General features: G+C 53.6%; 1 protein-coding gene across 1 annotated transcript; it reads right to left on the bottom strand.

Moving 5' to 3' along the window:
- Window positions 1-844: 844 nt before the first annotated feature.
- LOC142403132 (synaptophysin-like protein 1) lies at window positions 845-12,669 on the bottom strand. The gene is made up of 5 exons (XM_075489297.1): window positions 12,559-12,669; window positions 8,715-8,833; window positions 6,309-6,519; window positions 1,322-1,498; window positions 845-1,100 (listed from the first exon to the last, which is right to left on the bottom strand). Exons 1-5 carry the CDS (start codon window positions 12,625-12,627, stop codon window positions 972-974), a joined length of 705 nt encoding a protein of 234 aa, XP_075345412.1. The 5' UTR covers window positions 12,628-12,669; the 3' UTR covers window positions 845-971.
- Between the last annotated feature and the right edge of the window lie 2,345 nt (window positions 12,670-15,014).

Below are 15,014 nucleotides of genomic sequence, written 5' to 3'. Positions count from 1 at the left end.
AGTCCTTACCCAGGCCAACAGCGATTGGCTAATCCAGGCCTGGGCCAACCCCGCTACCGATGACCAATCCCAAGTCTGGACCAAGCAACCACCAAAGGTCAACCCAGGTCTACAAGAAGCCAATGAGACAAGAAGCCAAGCCAAACCTGGGTCTAACTCAACCGATGGTCAAGCCAAGTCAAGAACCAACTCGACCAATCCCTACCCAGGACAAATTGGAACGGGCCAATCCAGGCCTTGTCCAACCCCAGCACTGATCACCAACCCCAGGTCTGGACCACCAAGCAACCACCGATGGTCAAAAAAGATCTACAAGAAGACAATGAGACAAGACCAAGCCAACCAACGCTCAAGCCAAGTCAAGACCAACTTGACCAATCCCTACGCAGCTCAAGCACAAGAAGCGGGAGAAGAACCCAGCTGAGACCGGTCAAGGTCAACCTGACCTCATCTCCCACGTACCCACCTCACCCTGCTCCAACCACGACTGATCCGCGCCTGGAACCAACCGGAAGAGGCCAAACCGACGCCGCCCAGCCGTGCCCGTGCCAAAGGGCGGACGCCGCTCTGCCACCCGGCACCCAACCCACGTGGTGGCCACGGCCGGGCCGCACCCACCCCACCCTGAGGAACATTTTGACCTTCTTCCTCCCGACGCCTCCCACCGGGTGGCTCGCATCTCCTCCGGCAAGAAAAGAAGCTTTAAAAAAAAAAAATAAAAAAAAAAAATAAAACCCCACCCAAAACACCCCAAAACGCTTGAAATTTAGCGATGCTAAAAAAAAAAACCACCACCCAAAAAACCAACAAACGAACCAAAAAAAAAAAAAAAAAAAAAAGGATCTGGTGGCATCTCCCTGGAGAAGGACTCAAGATGGCGGCGGTGACCACCACGTGGTGGGGACGAGGAGGTTGGGAAGGCGAAGGGGGAGACGCACCCTAGAGCCGCGCCGGGGAGGGGGTGGCGGGGGTTACATGGCGGCCGGCACGGCGGTGGGGGCAGTGGCGGGGGGCGGCGGGGTCGGGCGGTGGAAGTTGGTCTCCTTGTAGACGAACCACGAGCTGCCGGCCCAGAGCACCAGGTTGAGGAAACCGAAGACCTGGGTGGTGGGACAGAAGATGTTAAGAGCACCCCAACCGTGCCTCAGTTTCCCTGACGTCTCCAACCACCACCACCCCCCGCCCGCCCTGCCTCAGTTTCCCCACTCATCTCTCTGCCCTCTCCACCAACGCCATGGTGAATCTTGGTTTCTTCAAGAGGTTCCTCAACCACCCTCAAGCATCCAACCCTGCCTCAGTTTCCCCCAGCCCGGGGACCCACCACAGAGACGTTGAGGGACCCCATGGGGGTGACCCCCACGGGGAAGCAGGTCACGGCGGGGGACTGGCAGTTGGGCAGGGGGGCCATCGTTGAGGTCTTCACGTCCGTGAGGGCTTTGGCCCACGCTGAGGAGCTCACCAGCCACAGGAAGGAGAAGGCCACGGTGGCCAAGAAGTCCTGGGGGGGACATCAGGAAGGGGTTAGGAGGACCCCAAAAATGAGTGGAGGGGCTGGGGGGACATGGTATGGGACCTGCAGGGACCCCAAAACCTGGCGGCTGGAGAGGACAATCATGGTGGACCTCACATGACACAGACCTGGAGAAGACCCCAAAACCTGGAGGCTGGAGAGGACAACCATGGTGGACCCCAAGTCACGCAGACCTGGGGGGGACCCCAAAATCTGGGGGCTGGAGAAGACAACCATGGTAGACCTCAAGTCCCAAGGACCGGGAGAAGACCCCAAAACCTGGGGGCTGGAGAGAACAATCATGGTGGACCTCAAGTCACACAGACCTGGGGGGGACCCCAAAACCTGGGAGCTGGAGAAGACAACCATGGTGGACCTCACATCACAGAGACCTGTGGGGGACCCCAAAACCTGGGGGCTGGAGAGGACAATCATGGTGGACCTCAAGTCACACAGACCTGGGGGGGACCCCAAAACATGGGGGCTGGAGAAGACAACCATGGTGGACCTTAAGTCACACAGACCTGGGGGGGACCCCAAAACCTGGCGGCTGGAGAGGACAATCATGGTGGACCTCACATGACACAGACCTGGAGAAGACCCCAAAACCTGGGGGCTGAAGAGGACAATCATGGTGGACCTGAAGTCACAAAGACCTGGGGGGGACCCGAAAATCTGGGGGCTGGAGAGGACAATCATGGTGGACCTCAAGTCACACAGACTTGGGGGGGACCCCAAAACCTGGGGGTTAGAGAGTACAACCATGGTGGACCTCGAGTCACAGAAACCTGGGGGGGACCCCAAAACCTGGGAGCTGGAGAAGACAACCATGGTGGACCTCAAGTCCCAAGGACCGGGAGGAGAACCCCAAAACCTGGGGGCTGAAGAGGAAAAGTGTTGTGGACCCCAAGTCCCACAGACCTGGGGGGGGGGGACCCCAAAATCTGGGGGCTCGAGAGGACAATCGTGGTGGACCTCAAGTTACACAGACCTGGGGGGGACCCCAAAACCTGGGAGCTGGAGAAGACAACCATGGTGGACCTCACATCACACAGACCTGGGGGGAGACCCCAAAACCTGGGGGTTAGAGAAGACAACCATGGTGGACCTCGAGTCACACAAACCTGGGGGGAACCCCAAAACCTGGGGGCTGGGGAGGACAATCATGGTGGACCTCAAGTCACAGAAACCTGGGGGGGACCCCAAAACATGGGGGCTGGAGAAGACAACCATGGTGGACCTCAAGTCCCAAGGACCGGGAGGAGAACCCCAAAACCTGGGGGCTGAAGAGGAAAAGTGTTGTGGACCCCAAGTCCCACAGACCTGGGGGGGGACCCCAAAATCTGGGGGCTGGAGAGGACAATCGTGGTGGACCCCAAGTCACACAGACCTGGAGTGGACCCCAAAATCTTGGGATTGGGAAGCCCCACCACCTCACTCTGCCCATACTGGGAGGAGATGAACCCCAATTCTTGCACCCACGTCCCGAGCTGTTCCTTGTGTCCCCCCCCCAATTTTCCCCCCCTCCCTCCCCTACATAATTTGGGGCAAAAAGTGGGGTATCAGGGGTGTGGGGCGGTGATAAGGCCCCCCAAAAAAGGGGGTGGGGCACTTACCCCGTGTCCTGTCCACAGCAGCAGCAGGAGAGAAGTTCAGAGGGGGGTTATTGACCCCCCAAAATGTCCCCCCGCCCCCCCAAACGCCCCCTCCTCCCCCACCACGGGTCCCTCGCCCCACATATGGGGGGGAGGAGCAAGACTACAACTCCCATGATGCCTCACAATGGCGTGAGGAGCCCAAAGGCTCATGGGAGTTGTAGTCCAGGCAATGGGGCCACCTCATAGACAAGCTACAACCCGTTATGGGAGTTGAGGTCAACCACGTGGTCTTCAGCCAACCGTGGGGCAGGAAATGGGTGGATGGAGAAATAGAGAAGACCGCGATGGATGGGATAGACGAGACCACGATGGAGGGAAGGACGAGACCACGGTGGGGGGGGACAGACGAGACCACGGTGGCGGGAAGGAGGAGACCGGGATAAACAAGACCACAATGGACGGAAGGAGGAGACCACGATGGAGGGATAGACAAGACCACGATGGACGGGACCACGATGGAGGGAAGGAGAACACGATGGAGGGATAGACAAGACCACGATGGACGGGACAGAGGAGACCACAATGGACGGGACCACGATGGAGGGAAGGAGGAGAACACGATGGAGGGATAGACAAGACCACGATGGACAGAAGGAGGAGACCACAATGGACGGATAGACAAGACCACGATGGACAGAAGGAGGAGACCATGATGGAGGGACAGACAAGACCACAATGGACGGGACAGACAAGACTACGATGGATGGAAGGAGACTGGGATAAACAAGACCATGATGGACGGATAGACAAGACCACGATGGATGGGAGAAGACCACGATGGAGGGACAGACAAGACCACGATGGAGGGACAGACAAGACCACGATGGAGGGACAGACAAGACCACGATGGAGGGACAGACAAGACCACGATGGAGGGACAGACAAGACCACGATGGACAGGATAGACAAGACCAGGATAGACAAGACCACGATGGACAGAAGGAGGAGACCACGATGGACGGGACAGACGAGACCACGGTGGAGGGAAGGAGGACACTGGGATAAACAAGACCACAATGAACGGAAGGAGGAGACCACGATGGAGGGACAGACAAGACCACGATGGAGGGACAGACAAGACCACGATGGAGGGACAGACAAGACCACGATGGAGGGAAGGAGGAGACCGGGATAAACAAGACCACAATGAACGGAAGGAGGAGACCACGATGGAGGGATAGACAAGACCACGATGGACGGGACCACGATGGACGGAAGGAGGAGACCATGATGGATGGGACAGACGAGACCACGATGGACGGGACCACGATGGAGGGAAGGAGACCACAATGGACGGGACAGACGAGACCACGGTGGATGGGACAGACCAGACCATGGTGGAGGGAAGGAGGACACCAGGATAAACAAGACCACAATGGACAGAAGGAGAAGACCACGATGGAGGGACAGACAAGACCACGATGGAGGGACAGACAAGACCACGATGGAGGGAAGGAGACCGGGATAAACAAGACCATGATGGACGGATAGACAAGACCACGCTGGATGGAAGGAGGAGACCACGATGGAGGGACAGACAAGACCACGATGGACAGAAGGAGGAGACCGGGATAAACAAGACCATGATGGACGGATAGACAAGACCACGATGGATGGAAGGAAGAGACCACGATGGAGGGACAGACAAGACCACGATGGACAGGACAGACGAGACCACAATGGACAAGACCACGATGGACGGAAGGAGAAGACCATGATGGACGGGACAGACGAGACCACGATGGACGGGACCACGATGGAGGGAAGGAGGAGACCACGATGGACGGGACAGACGAGACCATGATGGACAAGACCACGATGGACGGAAGGAGGAGACCACGACGGACAGGACAGACAAGACCACGATGGAGGGATAGACAAGACCACGATGGACAGGACCACGATGGACGGAAGGAGGAGACCATGATGGATGGGACAGACGAGACCACGATGGACGGGACCACGATGGAGGGAAGGAGACCACAATGGACAGGACAGACGAGACCACGGTGGATGGGACAGACCAGACCACGGTGGAGGGAAGGAGGACACCAGGATAAACAAGACCACAATGGACAGAAGGAGAAGACCACGATGGAGGGACAGACAAGACCACGATGGAGGGACAGACAAGACCAAGACCACGATGGAGGGACAGACAAGACCAAGACCACGATGGAGGGACAGACAAGACCAAGACCACGATGGAGGGACAGACAAGACCAAGACCACGATGGAGGGACAGACAAGACCAAGACCACGATGGAGGGACAGACAAGACCACGATGGAGGGAAGGAGGAGACCGGGATAAACAAGACCACAATGGACGGAAGGAGGAGACCACGATGGACGGGACAGTGGAGACCACGATGGACAAGACCACAATGCAGGGAAGGAGGAGAACACGATGGAGGGACAGACAAGACCACGATGGAGGGAAGGAGACCGGGATAAACAAGACCATGATGGACGGATAGACAAGACCACGCTGGATGGAAGGAGGAGACCACGATGGAGGGACAGACAAGACCACGATGGACAGAAGGAGGAGACCGGGATAAACAAGACCATGATGGACGGATAGACAAGACCACGATGGATGGAAGGAGGAGACCACGATGGATGGAAGGAGGAGACCACGATGGACAGGATAGACGAGACCACGATGGACAAGACCACGATGGACGGAAGGAGGACACCACAATGGAGGGATAGACAAGACCACGATGGAGGGACAGACGAGACCACAATGGACAAGACCACAATGGACAGAAGGAGGAGACCACGATGGACGGGACAGACGAGACCACGATGGACGGGATCACGATGGACGGAAGGAGGAGACCACGATGGACGGGACAGACGAGACCATGATGGACAAGACCACGATGGACGGAAGGAGGAGACCACGACGGACGGGACAGACAAGACCACGATGGAGGGATAGACAAGACCACGATGGACGGGACCACGATGGACGGAAGGAGGAGACCATGATGGATGGGACAGACGAGACCACGATGGACGGGACCACGATGGAGGGAAGGAGGAGACCATGATGGACGGGACAGACAAGACCATGACGGATGGGACAGACAAGACCACGATGGAGGGACAGACAAGACCACGATGGACTCACCACCAAGGGCAGCTTCCCACCCGCCCCGCGGTAGAGGTGGAGGTAGCCCAGGTAGAGGGCGAGGGCGGCCATGCTGTAGAGGAAGGCGAAGACGGCCACCGTGACGAAGAACTGGGCCGAGGAGGAGAAGTCACCAACCAGATAGACGTCCGTCGGCCACGTGTTGTTGCACAGGTTGGTCAACGAGGGCGCGAAGGCGGCATGGTTCAACCTGGGGGACGCCGGGACGGTGGCTGAGAAGGAGGTCCTCTCCCACCCGTGCCCCCCAGAGGCCCCAAACCCTTCCTAGGTCCCTCAAACACCTCCAAATGCTTGGCTTGGCCAACTCTACAGCCTCTCGCCTCTTCTACAGGCGTGTTTGAGGGACCTTCTTGACCCCTCTTGGACCTTCAACCATCTCCAAACCCTCCCTAGATCTCCATTTTCCATCACCCATGTTCTCCAGATGCTGGTTACCCATCCAAACCGCTTTTAAAGCCAACTGCTGCTTGTCCTCTTCTCCCTCCACATTTGAGGGACCTTCTTGATCTTTTTGTCCCCTCCTGGACCTTCAGCCGTCTCCAAACCCTTCCCAGACCTCCATTTTCCACCACCCACGTCCTATAGCTGCTGGTTGACCAACCCTACAGCTCTCAAACCCAACTACCACTTTTCTCCTCCCCACCCGTCTTTGAGGGACCTTCTTGACCCCTCCTGGACCTTCAGCCGTCTCCAAACCCTCCCTAGATCTCCATTTTCCATCACCCATGTTCTCCAGATGCTGGTTACCCATCCAAACCGCTTTTAAAGCCAACTACTGCTTCTCCTCTTCTCCCTCCGCATTTGAGGGACCTTCTTGATCTTTTTGTCCCCTCCTGGACCTTCAGCCGTCTCCAAACCCTTCCCAGACCTCCATTTTCCACCACCTACGTCCTATAGCTGCTGGTTGACCAACCCTACAACTCTCAAACCCAACTACCGCTTCTTTTCTCCTCCCCACCCGTCTTTGAGGGACCTTCTTCTCCCTCTTAGACCTTCAGACACCTCCAAATCTTTCCTAGATCTCCATTTCCATCACCCATGTTCTCCAGATGCTGGTTACCCATCCATACCGCTTTTAAAGCCAACTGCTGCTTCTCCTCTTCCTCCTCCACGTTTGAGGGACCTTCTTGACCCCTCTTGGGCCTTCAGCTATCTCCAATCCTTCCCAGACCTCTATTTTCCACCACCCATGTCCTACAGCTGCCGGTTGGCCAACCCTACAGCTCTCAAACCCAACTACTGCTTCTCTCCTACGTCCCACCATTTGAAGAGACCTCCTTGACCCCCCTTGGACCTTCAGCCATCTCCAAACCCTTCCCAGACCTCCGTTGTCCATCAGCCACATCCTACAGTTGCTGGTTGGCCAACCCTACAGCTCTCAAACCCAACTACCACTTCTCTTCTCCTCTCCACCCGTCTTTGAGGGACCTTCTTCTCTCTCTTAGACCTTCAGACACCTCCAAATCTTTCCTCGATCTCCATTTCCATCTCCCATGTTCTCCTGATGTTGGTTACCCATCCATACCACTTCTAAAGATGACTACTGCTTCTCTTCTTTCTCCTCCACCTTTGAGGGACCTGCTTGATCTTCTGGTCTCCTCCTGGACCTTCAGCCATCTCCAAACCCCTCCTAGATCTCCATCTTCCACCACCCATGTTCTCCAGGTTCTGATTGGCCAACCGCACAGCTCTCAAACCCAACCACTGCTTCTTTTGTTCTCCCTCCACGTTTGAGGAACCTTCTTGGACCTTCAGCCACCTCCAAACCCCTCCTAGATCTCCATCTTCCACCACCCATGTTCTCCAGGTTCTGATTGGCCAACCGCCCAGCTCTCAAACCCAACCGCTGCTTCTTTTGTTCTCCCTCCACGTTTGAGGAACCTTCTTGGACCTTCAGCCATCTCCAAACCCCTCCTAGATCTCCATCTTCCACCACCCATGTTCTCCAGGTTCTGATTGGCCAATCCTCCAGCTCTCAAACCCAACCGCTGCTTCTTTTGTTCTCCCTCCACGTTTGAGGAACCTTCTTGGACCTTCAGCCATCTCCAAACCCTTCCCTGACCTCCGTTTCCCACCAACTATGTCCCGCAGCTGCTGATTGGCTGGCCGTACGACCCCATGATTGGCCATTACCGCCTCTTCTCCCCCCTACTCGGCGCTTCAAGGGATCCCATTGGCCCCTCCAGATCCCCCCCCGCAAGAGCCGATTGGCCAACCAGATGGCTCCTCCCACCCACCCCATCCCTCCTGCCGGATTTCCACCACTCTTCCCACCCCCCCTGCTCCGCCCCCAGCCGCTTTCCCACCAATGGGCTCAATCCCCCACTCCGCCCCTCCCAACGCCCCACCAGCCAATCAGCATCAAGGATTAAGGGAGAGCCTCACCGGAAGGGGTAGGCGAAGGGGGCGGTGACGGTGGTGTTGGATTGGCCCCTGCAGCTGACCCGGAAGGAGACGGCCCCGCTGTAACCCCCGCAGGTGGCGAAGGCGAAAATGGAGAAAAACTGCCGGAAAAGGGGAAAAAAAAGGGATTTTCACCCAAAAAACCCTCCCAAAACTTTTATTAGGCAAAAAAGCAATGAATTTTAATTTTAATTTCTAAATTTGTCCTTTTAATTTAAGTTTTCAAATTTAATTTGCTGTGAAAAAAACAAGAAAAAAGGCATTTTCACCCAAAAAATCCCCCCCAAGCTTATATTACACAAAAAAGCAATGAATTTTAATTTTAATTTCTAAGTTTGTCCTTTTAAATTTTCAAATTTAATTTGCTGTGAAAAAAACAAGAAAAAAAGGCATTTTCACCCAAAAAGTCCCCCCCAAACTTATATTAGGCAAAAAAGCATGAAATTTTAATTTTAATTTCTAAATTTGTCTTTTTAATTTAAATTTTCAAATTTAATCTGCTGTGAAAAAAACAAGAAAAAAGGCATTTTCACCCAAAAAATCCCCCCCAAACTTATATTAGGCAAAAAAGCACGGAATTTTAATTTTAATTTTTTGTCTTTTTAATTTAAATTTTCAAATCTAACTTGGTGTGAAATAACAAGAAAAATGGACTTTTTACCCCCAAAATACCCGCGAAACTTTTATTAGGCAAAAAAGCACTGAATTTTAATTTTAATTTCTAAATTTCTTTTTAATTTAAATTTTTAAATCTAACTTGTTGTGAAAAAACAAGAAAAATGGAATTTTCACCCCAAAAATACCCCCAAGCCTTTTATTTGGCAAAAAAGCAATAAGTTTTATCTTTTAAATTTATCTTTTTAATTTAAATTTTCAAATCTCATCTCCTGCAAAGAAACAAGGAATAAAAAAGATTTTCAACCCGAAATGTCCCTGAAACACTATTAGCCAAAAAAAGTAAATTATAATTTCCATTTTTAAACTTATTTTTTTAATTTAAACTTCTAAATCCAATGTGATGCAGAAAAACAAGAAAAAACCGAGATTTTCACCCAAAAAATACCACCAAATTAACCAAAAAAAGCAGTAAACTTTAATTTTTGAATTTATGTTTTTAATTAAAATTTTTAAATCTAAGCTCCTGCAAAATAACAGGGAATAAAAGAGATTTTCACTACCAAAATATCCCCAAACCATTATTACCCAAAAAATTAATAATTGGCAATTTTCATTTTAAAATTTATCTTTTCATTTTAAATTTTCTAATCTAACCAGCTGCAAAAAAACCCACAAAACCCCCGCAATTTTCACCCCCCAAATACCACCAAATTATTAACCAAAAAAGCACTAAATTTTAATTTTTATCTTTTTAATTTAAGTTTCCAAATATAAGGTCCTGCAAAAAAATAGGGAATAGAAGAGATTTTCACCACCAAAATATCCTTAAAACATTATTAGCCAAAATAGTAGTAAATTATCATTTTCTTTTTTAAATTTCTTTTTTATTTAAATTTTTAATTCTAACCTGCTGAAAAAAAAAACCAGGAAAAAAAAAAGAGATTTTCACCCACAAAATATCACCAAATTATTAACAAAAAAAAGCAATAAATTTTAATTTTAATTTCTAAATTTGTGGTTTAACTTAAATGTTCAAATTAAGCTGCTGCTGCTGCTGCAAAAAAAATTGAATTTACACCCCAAAAATACCAAAACATTATTAACCAAAAAACCTAATAAATGTTACTTTTCGTTTTTAAATTTATCTTTGTAATTCAAATTTTTGAAACTAAGTTGCTGCAAAACAACCAGAAAAAAACCCACATTTTCATCTAAAAATCTACCCCCAAAACGTTATCAGCCAAAAAAGTACTAAATGTTAATTTTCACTTTTAAATTTTTCTTTACATTTTCAAATTTAAGCTGCTGATAAAAAGAAAAAAAAAAAAAGGGATTTTCACCAAATTAAAACTAAAAGTAATGGTTAGCCAAAAAACCCACCAAAAACCAGCCCAAAACTTGAATTATTCTGGGGAAAAAAACCACAACCTTTTTTAATTTTAATTTTTGAATTTATCTAATTTGAATTTTCAGATCTAAGCTGCTGGAAAAAAACAGGAAAAAAGACGTTTTCACTAAATAAAACAAAAAATAATGGTTAGCCAAAAAAACCACCAAAACCCAGCCAAAAATTGAAATTGTTGGGGGGAAAAGCACCAAAAATGGGGGGGGTTAAATTTTAATTTTTATATTTATCTATTTAATCTGGATTTTCTAATCTAAACTGCTGGAAAAAAACAGGAAAACCACACAATTTTCACTCAATAAAACAAAAAATAACGGTTAGCCAAAAAAAATCACCAAAAAACACCCAAAAATTTGAATTACTGGGGGGGGAGGGCAACAAAACCAGGCTTTTTTAATTTTAATTTTTAAATTTATCTATTTAATTTGAATTTTCAAATCTAAGCTGCTGGAAAAAAAACAGAAAAAAATGGGATTTTCACCAACTAAAAATAAAAATAATTATGAGACAAAAAAAAACCCACATAAAACAGCCAAAAATTTAAAATTGGGGGGGGGGGGGGGGAAGAATCAAAAAGCGGCTTTTAAAATTGTTAAATTTCTCTTTTTCAGGTCAATTTTCACATCGAAACTGCTGCCAAAAAATAGGGAAAAAAGGGATTTTCCTGAAATAAAATAAAAATTAAAGATTAACCCCCCCAAAAAACCCCAAAACAGCCAAAAAATTGGAATTATTGAGGGGGAAAAGAACCAGGCCCAGAGCTGCCAACCCCACCCGGAGCCCTCGGTGAATTTAATTCAATTTATTTTAAAACCAATTTTAAATAATTTAAATTTTACTTTTTAAACCTTTTAAAAATTTTAATATTCAAGTTTTTATTCGCTTTTAAATTCCATTTTCAGCTTTATTTTCACTCTAATTTATAATTTCTGAAATTCGCTCCCTACATTAAATTTTTAAATTTCATTTTCGCTCTCAAATTTCCAATTTCATTGAAATTTTTCATTTCATTTCCCCCCCTTTCACTTCAAATTTTCCCTTTTTTACTGTAAAAATCGAAATTTAATTCAATTTCAACTTCATGGCAGTCTCAGGAAGGCTCCCAGTGCCTCCCAGTAACCCCCCAGTGCCTCCCAGTAACCCCCCAGTGCCTCCCAGTAACCCCCCAGTGCCCTCCAGCTGCTCCCTGTAACACCCCCAGCATTCCCAGTGCCCCCCCAGTAATCCCCAGTACCCTCCCAGTACGCTCCAGTCCCCTCCTCTCACCTCCCAGTAATCCCCAGTACCCTCCCAGTACGCTCCAGTCCCCTCCTCACCTCCCAGTAACCCCCAGCACCCCCCCAGTTACCCCCAGTCCCTCCCAGTGCCCTCCAGTCCCCTCCTCTCACTTCCCAGTACCCTCCCAGTCCTCCCCCAGTAAGCCCCCAGTACCCTCCCAGTCCCCCCCCAGTCCCTCCCAGTAACCCCCAGTACCCTCCCAGTCCTCCCCCAGTATCCTCCCAGTCCTCCCCCAGTAACCCCCAGTACCTTCCCAGTAACCCCCAGTCCCCCCCCAGTCCCTCCAAGTAACCCCCCCGTCCCTCCCCTCCCCTCCCAGTTCCCCCCCAGTAACCCCCCAGTCCCTCCCAGTCCTCCCCCAGTAACCCCCAGTCCCTCTCAGCCCCCCCCAACCCCTCCCAGTGCCCTTCCCTCCCCTCCCAGTCCCCCCCAGCCCCTCCCAGTGCCCCCCAGTCCCCTCCCCCAGCCCCTCCCAGCGCCCCCCAGTCCCTCCCAGTCCCTCCCAGTGCCCCCAGTGCCACGCACCCACTGCAGGCCCCGCACCAGCCCCAGCGGCTCCTTGGCGGGGCCCAGCTCCACCCGCAGCCCCGACATCTTCCTCCGGGCAGCGCGGCGGAAGTGACGCCACGCCGGGGGCGGGGCGGGGCGGGGCCGAGCTTTGCCGCCAACCCGGCGCGACCGCTTCATTTACATAGCGCGCCCCGCCCCCGCCCCCCGATTTGCCCGCCCGGCCCCGCCCCCCGCTCATCTGCATACCCGCGCCCCGCCCTGGGCGTTCTGTTCATTTGCATATCCGGCCCCGCCCTCCCTCAGGCATTCGCCTGTCGCTCCCCGCTCGTTTGCATAGCCACGCCCCTCTCCCGCATCTCATTTGCATAACCGGCCCCACTCCACCCCGTCTGTGGGCTCGTCTTTAATTTGCGTGGCCACGCCCCTAGGGAGCAGCCTCATTTGCATAACGCCGCTCGATTACAGCCACGCGCAGCTGCTTTGCGTAACAGGCCACGCCCACGAACGCGCCTCATTTGCATAATCAGAGCCTTTGGGAAAAGCCTTTTATTTGCCTTGACGCCACAGCCTCTCATTTACATAGCCACACCCCCAAGCCACATCTCATTTGCATAACTAGGACAGCCCACCCTGGGGGCGGGGCCACCGATGACATCACAGCAGGTTGCCACCCCACCCAATCACCGCCAGGCAGGGGTGTGGCTTTTGGCTCCCCCCACCCCCACAACCAGCTGGGGGTGGAGCCATAGTGTAGCCCCACCCCCTTTCACAGGCCCCGCCCCCAGCCCCAAGGCCCCGCCTGCTCCTCCCCAGGGTCCTACAGCCCCCCCCCCCCCCCCGCGCCCCCCAACTGCCCCCCAAGTGCCTTCAACTGCCCCGTCTGCCCCACAACTGCCCCAGGGCCCCCCCCCAACTGCCCCGGGCCCCCCAACTGCCCCGGGCCCCCCTTAATTGCCCCCAGGGCCCCCCCCAAATTGCCCCCCAAGTGCCTCCAATTGCCCCCCAAGTGCCTTCAACTGCCCCCTCTGCCCCACAACTGCCCCCAGACCCCCCCTTAATTGCCCCCCGGGCCCCCCAAATTGCCCCCAGGACCCCCCACAACTGCCCCTAGAGCCCCCCAACTACTCCAGGACCCCCCTTAATTGCCCCCAGAGCCCCCCCCAAATTGCCCCCAAGACCCTCCAACTGCCCCCCAAGTGCCCTCAACTGCCCCGTCTGCCCCACAACTGCCCCAGAACCCCCCCACAACTGCCCCCAAACCTCCCCTTAATTGCCCCCAGGGCCCCCCCCAAATTACCCCCCAAGTGCCTCCAATTGCCCCCCAACTGCCTTCAACTGCCCCCAGAACCCCCTTAATTGCCCCCCGGGCCCCCAACTGCCCCCAGGACCCCCCAACTGCCCCCCCCCCGGACCCCCCAACTGCCCCCAAGTGCCTTCAACTGCCCCTTCTGCCCCACAACTGCCCCAGAGCCCCCCCCCCAACTGACCCAGGGCCCCCCCTTCATTGCCCCCAGATTGCCCCCGGGACCCCCCAAGTGCCTTCAACTGCCCCCCAGGACCCCCCAACTGCCCCCAGACCCCCCTTAATTGCCCCCCGGGCCCCCCAAATTGTCCCCAGGACCCCCCCCAACTGCCCCTAGGCCCCCCCCACAACTTCCCCCAGGACCCCCCAACTGCCCCCCAAGTGCCTTCAACTTCCCCTCCCCCCCCCCAGGACCCCCCAACTGCCCCTAGGCCCCCCCCCCAACTGCCCCCAGAGCCCCCCAAGTGCCTTCAACTGCCCCGTCTGCCCCACAACTGCCCCAGGGCCCCCCCCACAACTGCCCCAGAGCCCCCCAGATTGCCCCCGGGACCCCCCCAAGTGCCTTCAACTGCCCCCCAGGACCCCCCAACTGCCCCCAGGGCCCCCCAACTGCCCCCAGGGCCTCCCTTAATTGCCCCCAGAGCCCCCCCACTTGCCCCCCAACCCCCCCCAACTTGCCCCCAAAACCCCCCCAACTTGCCCCCAGGGCCCCCCCAACTTGCCCCCCCACCCCCCAACTTGCCCCCCACCCCCCCCCTAGAAGTCCCAGATGTTGAGGGCCCCCCGCACCCGGCCCAGCCCCAGCACCCGCTGCCGCACCGTCCGCCCCCCCCTGCCCACCACCTCCACCTCCACCCCCTCCTCCCCCCCGCTCCTGCCCGCCCCGCCCTTCCCCAAGCCCCTCCCACGTGCCCCCTGGGCAAGTAGCCCCCGGGCAACCACCCCCCGGGTGTCCCCCCCCACCTCCTGCTGCCCCACATCTCCGTAACTACCTCCCCCAGCTCGCCCCGGGGCTGATGTTGCTTCGTGGCCACCAACCTGGTGGGCACCAGCTTTTTGGCTACCATCTCGGGGACCAGCTGGCCACGGTCCCACCTCCCCATGGCCACCTGCCCCATAGCTACGTGGCCCACCCACGTCATCCTCCCCCGGCCCCAATGTCCCTTGG

Source organism: Mycteria americana, unplaced genomic scaffold, assembly GCF_035582795.1.
Source record: "Mycteria americana isolate JAX WOST 10 ecotype Jacksonville Zoo and Gardens unplaced genomic scaffold, USCA_MyAme_1.0 Scaffold_115, whole genome shotgun sequence".
Classification (NCBI taxonomy): Eukaryota; Metazoa; Chordata; class Aves; order Ciconiiformes; family Ciconiidae; genus Mycteria; species Mycteria americana.
This window is presented reverse-complemented; position numbering and strand designations above follow the sequence as displayed.

Excerpts from the sequence above, each read along its gene's own strand:
- LOC142403132 (XM_075489297.1), bottom strand. The coding sequence starts at position 12,627 with ATGTCGGGGCTGCGGGTGGAGCTGGGCCCCGCCAAGGAGCCGCTGGGG. Across the intron at positions 6,520-8,714 it reads CCCTTCGCCTACCCCTTCCG|GTTGAACCATGCCGCCTTCG; the intron begins GTGAGGCTCTCC and ends GGCGTCCCCCAG. Across the intron at positions 1,499-6,308 it reads GTGGGAAGCTGCCCTTGGTG|GACTTCTTGGCCACCGTGGC; the intron begins GTGAGTCCATCG and ends TGTCCCCCCCAG.